We start from the raw sequence: 13,800 nt of genomic DNA on the forward strand, positions 1-13,800 counted from the left end.
TAATAATGCAATTTTCCTTTCCTCTTTCTGCTCCTACAATTTTTACATGTTTGCTGATAACGTGGAACATAGGCGAGAGATGCAATCTTTTTTCCTTTTTCCTTTTTGCACTGTGTAGAATTGTGTCAGGCTATGCAGGCTCTACATCTGTAGTTCATGATGCATTTTCAAACACTGGGATGTTTAAAATTCTCTGTTGTTCAGGTTCGGTTTCTGTGATTTCAGGAAGATGGCATTATCTTGTGAATACGTATGTCTCTTTACATATAACCTACAATGCCAGACAGAGACTCTCCCTCCCTGCCCCCTCCCCTTTCCTCTCCCTCTCTTTCGTTAATTTTTTTAAGTCAGTGAAATAAAAATGAAAAGAATATTATATAGATAGCATAACAGTAGAATACAACAATACAAATAAGAAAAGTGTTAATCTTCTAGACCAGTGATGGTTAACCTTTTTCAGACCAAGTGCCCAAAACGTGCCCAGGCGCGCCTGAACCTCCAAAATGCACCTTGCCCCCATGCATGAATGTGCAATCCCCCCCCGCACATGCCCCATACATGCATGCGTCCCTGCCCTTGCACACATCCCATGCATGCGCGGCAGAGACCTGAAGATCAGTTGGCCGGTGGAAGGCATGCACACATGCACAGAAGAGCTGAACTGGGGCAACAGCTTACGTGCCATCAGAGAGGGCGCTGTGTGCCACCTCTGGTACGCATGCCATAGGTTCGCTATCACGGTTCTAGACAGTCATTCCAGGCAGTCTAAAATGGATTTAGAATTTACACTGGGTGTTGTGGCTCCCACCCCCGAACCTGGCCCCATGCCCGAAAGTGCCTTGGAGCCGGGCCTGCTGCCACAAAGTGACTCAGAGCCGGGCCTGCTGCCAGAAAGTGATTTGGACAGTGAGGGAGAAGGGCCGTCAGGACTTACCTCGGAAGCACTGGCCTCCCTGGATCAACTTCAGGAGCCAGAAGCAGGCCAGGTGGAGGAGATAACGAGGCCTCCTTCTCCTGACTCTTCCCCCCCCAGGCCACGCCTGCAGACCCAGCTGACAGCAATCAGACTTGGCTCAATCGCAGGTTTCAAAGGCAGGAGAGAAGGAAACGACAGAAACAGGGAAGGGGCAGGCCTAGAAAGTGCTGAGTCATGGAGCCACACCCCACAGGATATAAAAGGCAGCAAGAGCTGGTGTGTCTCTTTATATCAGGCAAATCCACGGATTGACTAGAGCTGAAGGTTGTGACTCACAAGTGTCTTGGCAGCTATCGAGGGCTCTTGGCAGACGCTGATTCTTTTGCTGCCAGAGCTGATAAGAGCCGGCTAATTAAGCCATCGTTCTTAATGGAGGCGAGGAGGACACAACACTGGGGACAAGTATTGGGCTCTCAGACTTCACACTAAAACTCTTATTTGGCTCAGCCCCACCGCTTGCTTTTAACTATCCAAACTGTGTACTTTAGAGTTACTGTCCAAACAAGGACAATATTTATGAAGCATTGCTATTTTACCTATTAGGTTTTTAACTACAGGTAGTCCTTGGCTTGCAATCATTCCTTTAGATCACTAAAATTTAGATACTGAAAAAAGGTGACTTACAACTGATCCTCGCACTGATGACTATTGCAGTATCCTCGGGTTACGTGAAGAGCCGTGGTGGCGTAGTGGTTAGAATGCAGTACTCAAGCTACTTCTGACTGCTGTCTGCCTGAAATTTGGCAGATCGAATCTCACCAGGCTCAAGGTTGACTCAGCCTTCCATCCTTCCGAGGTTGGTGAAATGAGGACCCAGATTGTTGGGGGCAATATGCTGACTCTGTAAACCGCTTAGAGAGGGCTGTAAAGCTATTGTGAAGCGGTATATAAGTCTAAATGCTATTGCTATCAAAATTTAGGCACCTGGCAACTGACATGTATTTATGACTGTTGCAATGTCCCAGGGTCATGTGGTTGCCATTTGTGGTCTTCCCAACTGGCTTCCAATAAGCAAAGTCAATGGCAGATTCGCTGATTTGCTTAACAACCATGGTAAAAAAGGTTGTAAAATTGGGTGCAACTCACTTAAAATGGAATCCTTAGCAATGGAAATTCTGGTCCCAACTGTGATCATTGCTGAAGATCACCTGAAGTTATAATTTAAGGTTTTTTTTAATGGCTGATGCTTTCAATGTCATTTTTAAAAATGATATTAAAAATATCATTTTAAACATAAAACTCTTTAAACTTATATTAACAAGGATCACTTCATGGAGTGGGATGAATAGGCTATGGCTCACTTTAATGATGGATTATTCCTTTTTCCAAAAATTTCAGGTAGGTTTTTAAAAAAAATAAACATAACACTTGTTTTCTTTCTTTTTTTCTGTGGCTTTTGTTCTCTTTAACAAGGGGATGAACAAACTTGAAGCTTTCTTTGAAAATAGTTCATTGACGTGATGATTGTTGCTTCTTAATCTATTGCAGGAGAAAATTTTGACCAGAGTCCCTTGAGAAGAACTTTCAAGTCAAAAGTCTTGGCTCACTATCCCCAAAATATAGAATGGAACCCCTTTGATCAAGATGCCGTCAACATGGTATGTAGAGAAACGTCTTCTAAAAGAGTTTCACATTCTAGTCCTTGACTACTGGGTCAAAGCCAACTCTTGCATGTTTCAGTTTTCCTCTCTTTCCATTTCAGTCCTTAGTTGCATAGGGGAATTATGACTTAAGTGAGGAGGATTAACCCACATTTCTCTATTCATTGCACTGCCTGGGATTGACGTAGGCTGCTGCAGGGGGAGACCTGGTATGGCTGGCTGGACGCTGTCCAAAGTGCGAGGCTGGCAGCAGGAACCACTGCTGGTTCTTAGCCGGCGTGAACGGCCTACCGCCGCAGCCTGCTGCCACCCTCTCTTTCCTGCCAGCTGCTCCTGCCATTGAGAGAGAAGCGGCAATGCGAGAACCGCCGCTGGTGAGGGCAAGGGGGTGGTGGCAAGGATGAGCGAGCCGGGACTTCCCTGTCTCCCTGCATGAGCAGGCTTCTGCCGTGGCCCCAGGCCTCCAGGGGAGGAATTGAAGCCTGCCGCCACACCCCTGGCTCCTCCTGCAACTGAGAGGGAAGCGACAGCATGAGAACAGCCAGTGGTGAGGGCGAGGGGGTAGTGGTGGCAAGGATGAGCGAGCCGGGGCTTCCCTCCCTCCCTCCCCACCCGAGTGGGCTTCTTGCACCACTGCAGGGACCCCCACTGCTTTTCCCTCGCCTGGTGGGTCGGGCACTTGAGCAACCCAGCTGCCTGGTGCTGAGAACCGTGTTGCCCTGCTACGCTCAGCTGTCTGACTGCGAGTCTTTTGGCGAGCTCGGCATATGTCGCCGGGCCGAAGGGCAACCAGGTACCAGCCAATTCCCTGATGAGACAAAGCAGAGGCCGTTCCCCAGTTGAGAAACCGTCTTGGCTTGCTCTGCCAGCCGCGTGGGTCCCCTGGACTGTGGTGGGGGTCAAGCAGGGATGCTGTGCCGCCTGCAGTTGGGCCCATCACCCAACCTCCGCCATGCCCTCCACTGCACCCCTTTCGTCCCTGCCACCTGGAGTTTTTGGGCTGCACAAGAAGCCCACTCAGGCAGGGTGGGAGGGAAGCGTGTCCACTTGCCCTGGCGATTCTTCCACTGCTGCTTCCCCGGCTGCAGCAGAAGCAGCAGACTGAGGCTTTCCTCCCTCTCAGCTGAAAGTTTTGGGCTGCACAACAAGCCCGCTCAGGTGGGGTGGGAGGGAAGCGTGCCCTCTTGCCCTGGTGATTCTTCCACTGCTGCTTCCCTGGCCGCGGCAGGAACAGCGGGTTGAGACTTCCCTTCCTCCCAGCTGGTGCAGGAGGCTTTCCGGGCCCAAAACGGGGCATGTGGGGGGGTATATGTGCAGCGGGTGCATGCGCGGGGATCCCGGCATATGCAGGGGAGGGGGTCATGTGCACATGCACAGGTGGGGCACACATTGCATTATGGGTGCTGGCACATGCACACGCTATCGCGCGCACACACACTTGGCACACAAGGACAAAAAGGTTCGCCAACCCTGCTATATGCTAATTGAACTGCAGATGGCAAAACATTAATAGAATGTTGTTTAATGGAAATTAGCTAATGGAAAGGGAGCAGTTTCATTTTATAAACTGAGATACTCTTTGTTTTTTTAGACTTTCACAGTTGTGCCACACATGTTTAAACTGCTTTTTTGAATATAGCGATGGCTGTTTTTTGATCTTTGATTGGGCAAAGTGCTTCAGGGAATCCCTGTCACATTATGGGAAATTGTTAGGGAGTAAGACTGGTAGTTCTATAAGCACTGGAGCAGGATGCTTTAAAGTTAGCTTTTATTCAATGATTTAAAACATTCATACACACCCAAGTGCATTCTTCAAGTTATACAGAGAATTACCTTGTTTCCCCGAAAATAAAATCCTGTGTTATATTTTTTGAAGCCCAAAATAAACGCTTGGCCTTATTTTTGGGGCGGTCTTATTATTTTGGGGCACGTGGAGCAAGACTGGGCTCTTCTTGCTATCTTACCTGATTTCCAGTTCTGTCTCCCTAACAGTAACCAGAGGAAATGACCAGCTGTGCATGTATTTAAATATTTTTGGGGAGGTCTTATTTTCAGGGGGGCTTATTTTAGTGCATGTGCTCAAAAGCCTGATTGGGTTTATTTTCAGGGGATGTCTTATTTTCGGGGAAACACGGTAGTTCTGAAACCATTAGCTTGGAAACTGGCTGGTTCCCACACATTATAGTCTAATTAAAAGCCAGAGAGATTATCAAAGTATCTGTGTGCTGCATCCATGGTCTTTTCTTCTCGACTTTTGCTAATTGAATAAGAGTCTGTCCTTCAGCTGGTGGCAAAAGTAACATCTCTCCCAATTAATCAACACTCAGATCTGAACAAACTGGGTTTTCATTTGAGTGGTCTCATATTTTGTCAAGAAGCTCCAAGCAACTGAATAATTAGACTGGAAGAAGAGTATCAGACCAGTGGTGAAATCCAATTTTTTTTCTACCAGTTCTGTGGGCGTGGCCTGGTGGGCATGGTGTGGCTTGGTGGGCGTGGCAGGGAAAGGATACTGCAAAATCTCCATTCCCACCCCACTCCTGGGGCCAGCCAGAGATGGTATTTGACGGTTCTCCGAACTGCTCAAAATTTCCGCTACCAGTTCTCTGAACTGCTCAAAATTTCTGCTACCGGTTCTCCAGAACCTGCTGGATTTCACCCCTGTTTCAGACCTCTCGTAGTGGCTTCCCATTCGATGGAACCAACCCATTTGCTCTTGAGGAGAAAAATGGCAATGGCATATTACAGAATGTTCAGAATTTCTGTTGTTACCCGCCAATCCTGCCACTCCTTCCAGCAGCATTGAGCATGATCCAATCTGGGTCACTCACCAGGACCAGAAGTTTAGTCTTCCAAGCTTTCGGACTCGTGCTGGAACCCATCCTCAGGGATCTTCTCTCATATCAGAATTCTGTCTCACATTTTGGTGAGAGTCTGTAGAGAGTCTCAGTCATCCAGGTCATGGGTATCCGGGCCGGTTTAGCTCTGCCTGGTAAGGCCTGTTATTAAGAACACAAAGCCTGCAATTACTGCAGGTTCGAGCCCGGCCCAAGGTTGACTCAGCCTTCCATCCTTTATAAGGTAGGTAAAATGAGGACCCAGATTGTTGGGGGGGCAATAAGTTGACTTTGTAAATATATACAAATAGAATGAGACTATTGCCCTATACATTGTAAGCCGCCCTGAGTCTTCGGAGAAGGGCGGGGTATAAATGTAAACAAAACAAAACAAAACAAAAACATCCCAAAGGTGCTTTTTTAGGAGGTAACTGGACTTTCTTGTTTTTTTCTTTTGAAGATGTTTTGCTTCTCATCCAAGAAGCTTCTTCAGCTCCCCACTATCCTGTCAGAGCTGAAGAAGCTTCTTGAACGAGAAGCGAAACGTTTTCAAAAGAGAGAACTATTAAGTCCAGTTGCCTCCTGTAAAAGCACCTTTGGGACATTTTGGTGAGAGAAAAGTTCCCTGAGAATGGGCTCCAGCACAAGTGTGAAAGCTCAAAAGATTAAACCTCTGGTCCAGATGACTGAACCAGATTGGATCCTGCAACATTATCCTGGGACACATATATTTGCCTTCATTTGTGAGCATTGAGCATGCTCATTTCTTTTTCTCGATTGGGAGTTTGTTGGGTTTCCCATTGTGGTTATTTTGAGATTGTTCCAGATTTGTTAATAATTACTCTTGTATATACCTGGAACCATTTTGGCTACTGATGTTCAGTCTCTTTCAGACGCTTTAACAAGGGCATCAGAAAAATTGTGCTGAACTCATGCTTCACTTTCCTCATCTTTTCATCTTTTTTGATGAAATATTTCCAGAAGATTGTTTTCAAGAGAGTTTTATACAGATTAGTACATTTGTATAACAATGAACTGGATTCCCCTTAGCTACGGTGTTTAGACACACATGTTTAATTGATATACAAAATATTTGCTACTATTAAATTATATGACTGTGGCTGTACTTTTAACCTTAATACTGGGTTATATAATTGACATGCGTGTAATATTCACATCTTTTTCAGTTTTATATAATGCCCATTACTTGCTAAGGAAATAGGCTTTTTGTTAACTGCTTTCTTGAGAAATCCGTACCTAATGCACAAGGTTATAAATTAATTTTAAGAACTATGGCAAATTCCATCGTTACACAATTATGCAAAATCAGTGGAGCTTGAGGCTGGCAATTGTAACTTTTTAAGAATGTTGTGTTTAATTAAATGTTAAGAAAGTGGGGGTTTTTTCAACTCTAGTTTCTTGTCAATAAGCATTATTTGCTTTATCAGATGACTATTATGTATAGGTTAAGACCCAGGCCTTGTTGACTGAAAGGTTGGTGGTTTGAGACCCAAGTATTACATGACGGGGTGAGCTCCTGTTTCTAGCCCAGCTCCTGCCAACCTAGCAGTTCAAAAGCATGCAAATGTCAGTAGATAAATAGCTTCCACTGCGGTGGGAATATAACAGTGTTCCATGCACCTCAGCGTATAGTCATATCGGCCACATGACTTTAGAAGCTTCTTCGGACAACGCTGGCTCACTCAGCTAGGAAAAAGAGATGAGCCCTTAAAGTTGGATACAACTGGACAGGGAAAACCTTTACTTTTATAGATTTTACTGTATAGGAATGGCCATAATAGATATTACGATGCAGCTGACAGGTATATTTTCCTCTTGTCTTCTCACAGCTATGCATGCCCAAAGGGCTATCCTTCAGGACTCAATCTGACCACAGAGATCCCCAGTTCCATTCGTTCATCATTACTCGGGAAGATGGATCCCGCACCTACGGATTTGTACTCACATTTTTTGAGGAGGTCACGAGCAAGCAGATCTGCGCAGCCATGCAAACGCTTTATCAGATGCACAACGCGGAGCAATGCAACAGCGTCTGCGCCTCGTCGTCATGCAGCATGGACTCACTGGCCAGTAGCCTGGATGAAGGAGACTCCACGTCCCTGGCCAAAATGCAGCGCTGCAACTCGTACGACATCAACAGGGACACGCTGTATGTTTCCAAGTGTATATGTGTCATTGCTCCCCTGCCTTTCATGCAAGCCTGCAAGAAATTCCTCATCCAGCTTTACAAAGCGGTCACTTCTCAGCAACCTCCACCTTTGCCTCTGGAAAGCTATATACATAACATTCTTTATGAAGTACCCCTTCCGCCCCCAGGAAGGTCACTCAAATTCTATGGGGTTTATGAGCCTATAGTCTGCCAGAGACCGGGCCCGAATGAACTCCCCCTATATGACTATGCTCTCCGGGAAGCCTTTGAGCTGCTGGGCTTGGAGAATCTCATTCAGGTGTTTACATGTGTCCTCCTAGAAATGCAGATTCTTCTGTACTCTCAAGGTAAGTGGACTTCTCCTAACTCGACTGTGATTTTGACTTTTCTTGTCTTCCAAAATACTGATGCCATCAAATATAATATTGTGACAATTTTAGCCCCACAATAAAGGGTGTTTTCATAAAAAGGAAAAGGTATTCTGATGTTTCATTGGGTGGAGGAGGATGCTACCTCCTGTCTAGCGAACAAACAAATTTAATAAAGAAATAAATACTGAGGACTAGTGATAACTTTTGTCTCCCTTTTTTATGTATATAGATCTTTCCTTAGCACACTGGCACCATTTGTCTCCAAAATAGCGCTAGCACATAGAGTTATATTCCTCTTCATAATGCTTTACAGCTACCTCTAAGCTGTTTACAGAGCCAGCATATTGCCCCCAACAATCTGGGTCCTCATTTTACCAATCCTGGAAGGATGGAAGGATGAGTCAACCTTGAACCGGTCAGGATCAAACTCCAGACTGTGGACAGAATTTGCCCGCATTACTGCATTCTAACTACATTCTAACCACTGCACCACCCAGATTCCTTATAGTGCCATACAAGAAGACAGACAAAGACAGGAAATCTATCAACGGACTGATAAGTGGATAAAGGGAGGGAAAGCTTGAACTGCCTACCCTCTGCCAACCACAGAGAAGAGAAGTATGAATAAGATTTATTAATAATGGGTCACCCCTTATTACAAAAATTACAACCACACCTTCCCCCTGTGCAAGTTTGCAAAAAATAAATTTGAACTCATCTGACAGATTCTTTCAAAACTTACAATATTACTTGCAGGCACAAGCTAAAGACAGGACATTGACACTGAAAGCAGTAACCATCTTCCAAGAAAGCTATAATTGTCTGGAAGATAAAGAAAACTGCTTATTAATTGATAACATCAAGGATTTATGCTTCAGTATTTTTCTGGTTTTAAATAGCTTTGTGGAGATACCTTACTTGTTTTGAAAGCAATTATCCCCGACAGTGATTAGCTTCTTTCAAATAATTTTAAACGTGGAAGTTTTCTTATGCCAATAAAGAATGTAATAAAATTTGGTGGAGGGAGAAGGAATAGATATTTCAATAGTTTAGGAGTAGTGCTGTTTTGAGACTGATAACGCAGCTTTCTAGGGAACAGTAATAAAATATGATTGCCATAAGATTGGGGTCAGAGAAGGATAGATTAAATTGTCAGTTCTGCATATACATAGAATGTAAGCGAGTCTACAAATAATCTGAAGGAGGATATAATTTTTTCTAACCTTTTACTTTAAGCCTGTCAGCCCTCCAGCTAAACCAGACAGGAAACAGTACCGGATGAGCTAATGCTACTTTATTGTGAAGCTACAGGAACAAAATCTTGAAGGTCTGAAGATACAATTCCCCTGCCTTTTAACAGCCTGATCTGTTAGGGCAGGCGCTTGCTAACTTTCTTCTTCTGCCCTTAAGCCCCTGGGAATTTCTCCCTCTCTTGACTGATGGTTCCCTAAGCAGCATCTCTTCCTGGGCCCCTCAAAAACATTCCTAGGTAACATTACAAAGCCCTTCTCTATCCAAGAGCATTTAATAACCCCCCCCAAACATTTTAATGATAGTCTATACCATTTTCCAGCAGAGCTTCCAAAGCAGTTTACCAAAACACGGTAAGGTAAAGGTAAAGGTTCCCCTCGCACTTACGTGCTAGTCATTCCCGACTCTAGGGGGCGGTGCTCATCTCCGTTTCAAAGCCGAAGAGCCAGCGCTGTCCGAAGACGTCTCTGTGGTCATGTGGCCGGCATGACTCAACGCCAAAGGCACACGGAACGCTGTTACCTTCCCACCAAAGATGGTCCCTATTTTTTCTACTTGCATTTTTTTACGTGCTTTCGAAACTGCTAGGTTGGCAGAAGCTGGGACTAGTAACGGGAGCTCACCCCGTTACACAGCAGCAGTAGGGATTCGAACCGCCGAGCTGCAGACCTTTCGATCGACAAGCTCAGCTGTCTTAGCACCTGAGCCACCGCGTCCCTAAAACACGGTAATATAGTTATAAAATAAGATAAATTTCCCAGAAGTTCCCTCCCCCCCCCAATACAGGTAGTCCTTGACTTACAACAGTTCATTTAGTGACTGTTCAAAATTGCAACAGCACTGAAAAATGTGACTTACGACCATTTTTTACACTTACAACGATTTGGGCCACCCCCTGGCCATGTGGTCAAAATTCAGATGCTAGGCAACTGGCTCATATTTATGACCATTGCATTATCCCAGGATCATGTGATCACCTCTCGCAACCTTCTGCCAAGCAAAGTCAATGGGGGAGCCAGATTTATTTAACAACCAAGTTACTAACTTAACAACTGCAGGGATTCACTTAACAACGGTGGCAAGAAAGGTTGTAAAATGGGACAAAACTCACTTAACAAATGTGTCATTTAGCAACAGAAATTTGGGGGTTCAATTGTGGTTGTGAGTCGAGGATTACCTGTATAGCAATAGCACTTAGACATATATATTGCTTTACAGTCCTCTCTAAGCAGTTTACAGAGTCAGCATGTTGCCCCCAACAATTTTTGGGTCCTCATTTTACCCACCTCAGAAGGATGGAAGGTTTGAGTCAGCCTTGAGCCTGGTGAGATTTGAACTACCAAATTGCAGTCAGCCAGCAGTCAGCAGAAGTAGCCTGCAGTACTGCACTCTAACCACTGCAGCACTGCAATATATTAATCATTGTCCAATAACATCAGCAACAACAACAACAAAAAAAAAAACACCAAAATATTGCTTTTGGCCTGGTAGTTTTCTCTTCCAAGAGCATTCTGAAATTTTCTGGAGTTCCTGTCCTGATAGAAATGAGGTGAACATGGAACTCTTGGCCCCTTCAGAAGCCAGTGCCCTGCTTTGAAGAACTGAGGTACTGCAAAACCAGCAGATTGGATTTTTGCCCCAGATCACAGTAGGGGACTGGGGATGTCTATGGGTATCTTTACTTTTCAATAAATGGTGTCTGAAAGCAAGTATGGCATTATCGTCTTCCTCTTCCACCACCACCACCTCCTCCTCTGCTTCTTTAATGCAGTAAGGATGCCCTCTATATTTGTTAAGGGACACGGTAGCTCAGTGGCTAAGACGCTGAGCTTGTCGATCAGAAGTTCGGCAGTTCAGCGGTTTGAATTGCTAGCGCCTCATAACGGGGTGAGCTCCCGTTACTTGCCCCAGGTTCTGCCAACCTAGCAGTTCGAAAGCATGTAAAAAATGCAAGTAGAAAAATAGGGACCACTTTGGTGGGAAGGTAACAGCACTCCGTATGCCTTCTCTGTTAAGTCATGCTGGCCACATAACCACGGAAACGTCTTCAGACAATGCTGGCTTTTTGGCTTAGAGATGGAGATGAGCACTGACCCTAGAGCCGGAAATGACTAGCATGCATGGGCGGGGGAACCTTTACCTTACCTATATTTGAAGGTCCTAGAAACCCTAGCCCATAAACCAAGGGTGTCAAACCCCTTGCATTGCAGGCCATACTGTGATGTATCGAGATGTTTTTTTGCCTTTGTTTTTTGCCAGGGTGGGCGTGGCCTGTGGGGGCCTTATTCAGTCCATGGGCCACCAGTTTGACAGGCCTGCCACAAACCATAGGCCAGTCTTTCTCAACCTTGGCAACTTTAAGATATGTAGACTTCAACTCTCAGAATTCCCCAGCCAGCCACAAGTTGAAGTCCATATATCTTAAAGTTGCTGAGAAACACTGCCAATAGGCTACACCCGCTGAGAATTCTAAGATACATAAAGCTGAAAAGGTTGATTTAGGATACTTTACTTGGTGGAGTGTATTTTTGGTGACTGACTGATAGGCTCATCGAAGCTGGAGTGCAAATCCATTATATTTAATGGAGAACCATGGGAGACATGCATTTTTAGCCTGGCTCAGGCCGCGAGCAAGAAAGAAGGAATGACACTCCAGTGTATTGTCAATGAGAACATTACAAACTTTGGTTTCATTATTAATGTGCCTCAAATGGCTGAGATAATCAAAATAGCATTCTTGGTTTTTTTGCAAAAGTTTTTTTTTTTTTACTGTTCTTAGGAAGGATTAATTAGGTCGGAATTAAAGAAAACTCTGGATTTGCAGGGGCCCCTTTCCTTGCCATTCAAATTTGAATTCCTGCATGAATGCTCATCAAACTGTTTTTTTTTTCCTATGCTGGAAGCTTGGTAATGTACTCTGATATAGATCAGGCATAAACACGGGTAACATACTTGAGAAATAGAGTAGTTGTTTTTTTCCTCATTAATGTTTTCCCAGCAGAGAGATAATGGGAAGTCATATAACTAGTGATGTGTGATATTTACAGTACATGCATCTCAAATTGAACTGATCTATATTTTCTGAGGTTATAGTTTAGAGCAGGGGTGTCAAACTCACGGGCCAAATTCACAGGCTGTGGGCCGGATGCGTCATGTGCTGGCCATGCCCATACCTTTAGCAAAGGAGGAAGAAGTCCCGATACGTCATGTGACGCCGCCATAATGACACGAGTTTGACACCCCTGGTTTAGAGACAGTCCCCTCCAAATCAGTTGTTGAAATTGTATTTAAATTATCTCTTTCTCAAGCACCCATTTTGAATGTTTTTGTTAAATAGTCCACTAATTTTATTTGGAACCAGAGACACAGACCATTAGGCTAAAGGTCTGGTACTTTAACTTCTTGTTGTTTGCCTTGTTTAGCACATCTGCATTTTATCCATGGGTTGTACTTGAGCTTAAACTGTGAGAATTGTGTGTTCATTAATCAAAAATCACATTACTATTTTAAGTTTCAGAAAGGAGTGCTGTTAATACCGGTGATGGCTGCTTGTTCTTTTAACTTCGATTTGCCATAATCAGTTGGAATAAAATGCTGTCAAAATACTTGTGAAGAGAGTACTTTATGGAAATGTGTTTAAAATACATCCTAAGGATTAAGCTCTGTGGTTAATTATCTTTCTGTCTTAAAGTGAATTTGCATGCTGTCTAAACATTTCATAGCTTGCTTTGAATGGCAGTTCTAGAGTTAGTAATTTATTCCATTTTAAACAGGGAGGGAGTTAACCTACTACACATTAAATCAAGTCAATAAATGCCCATTACAATGTGTATCCCCTATGGATTTAAAAATCGCTTTGCAGTTGCCATCTGCTGGGCATTGAAATGTACATGGGATTTTGAAAGTAATAGGATTTTAGAGACAATTCTGTTTTGGGTTTCTTTGTTTAGACTATCAGCGTCTGATGACGGTTGCGGAAGGGATCACCACCCTGCTATTCCCATTCCAGTGGCAACACGTGTATGTCCCCATCCTTCCAGCCTCACTCCTACATTTCCTGGATGCTCCTGTACCTTACTTGATGGGCCTCCAATCTAAAGAGGGAACAGATCGTTCTAAACTGGAACTTCCTCAAGAGGTAAACATTGCTTGCAGCCTTTCATGGCTTGGGACCAGGTTATCTGAGGGACCGTCTCTTGCTGGTTATATCTACCCGACCTACTAGAGAGGCAAGGCAAGGAATGTTGCAGGTCCCCCTCTCTTAAGGTGGTACTTCTGACAGGACCTTCTCCGTCCGTGGTGGCTCCTTTCCTTTGGGTTATCATCCCCGCAGAGATTAGACTAGCCCCCACTTTGACACAATTCTGTAAGACCTTGAAGACTTGGTTCTGCCAATGCGCCTGGGGAACTCAGAATGAGATGGAGCCAATCAAGTGGTTCATTTGATTGTGTGTTGCCGTCAGGGGGTGAGGGGTTATTGTTATTCTTTTATACTGGGTTTTTACTGTTAGTAAGCCGCCCAAAGTCCCTGAGACTGAGTGGACAGCCATATAAATCTTCCAGATAAATAAATTAACAGCAGCATTTCCAGTGC

General features: G+C 44.4%; 1 protein-coding gene across 5 annotated transcripts in view; it reads left to right on the forward strand.

Annotated features, from left to right (window-relative positions):
- Positions 1-13,800, forward strand: part of DENND5B (DENN domain containing 5B) — a 142,474-nt gene that overhangs the window by 72,393 nt on the left and 56,281 nt on the right. For all 5 annotated transcript variants that reach the window (XM_058191074.1, XM_058191079.1, XM_058191076.1 and 2 more), the window contains 3 exons: positions 2,465-2,574; positions 7,265-7,931; positions 13,157-13,344. In XM_058191074.1, the coding sequence (XP_058047057.1) occupies positions 2,465-2,574; positions 7,265-7,931; positions 13,157-13,344 (965 nt within the window). The remainder of the gene's footprint in view (positions 1-2,464; positions 2,575-7,264; positions 7,932-13,156; positions 13,345-13,800) is intronic.

This window comes from Ahaetulla prasina, chromosome 7 (genome assembly GCF_028640845.1).
Source record: "Ahaetulla prasina isolate Xishuangbanna chromosome 7, ASM2864084v1, whole genome shotgun sequence".
In the NCBI taxonomy this organism is placed as follows: domain Eukaryota; kingdom Metazoa; phylum Chordata; class Lepidosauria; order Squamata; family Colubridae; genus Ahaetulla; species Ahaetulla prasina.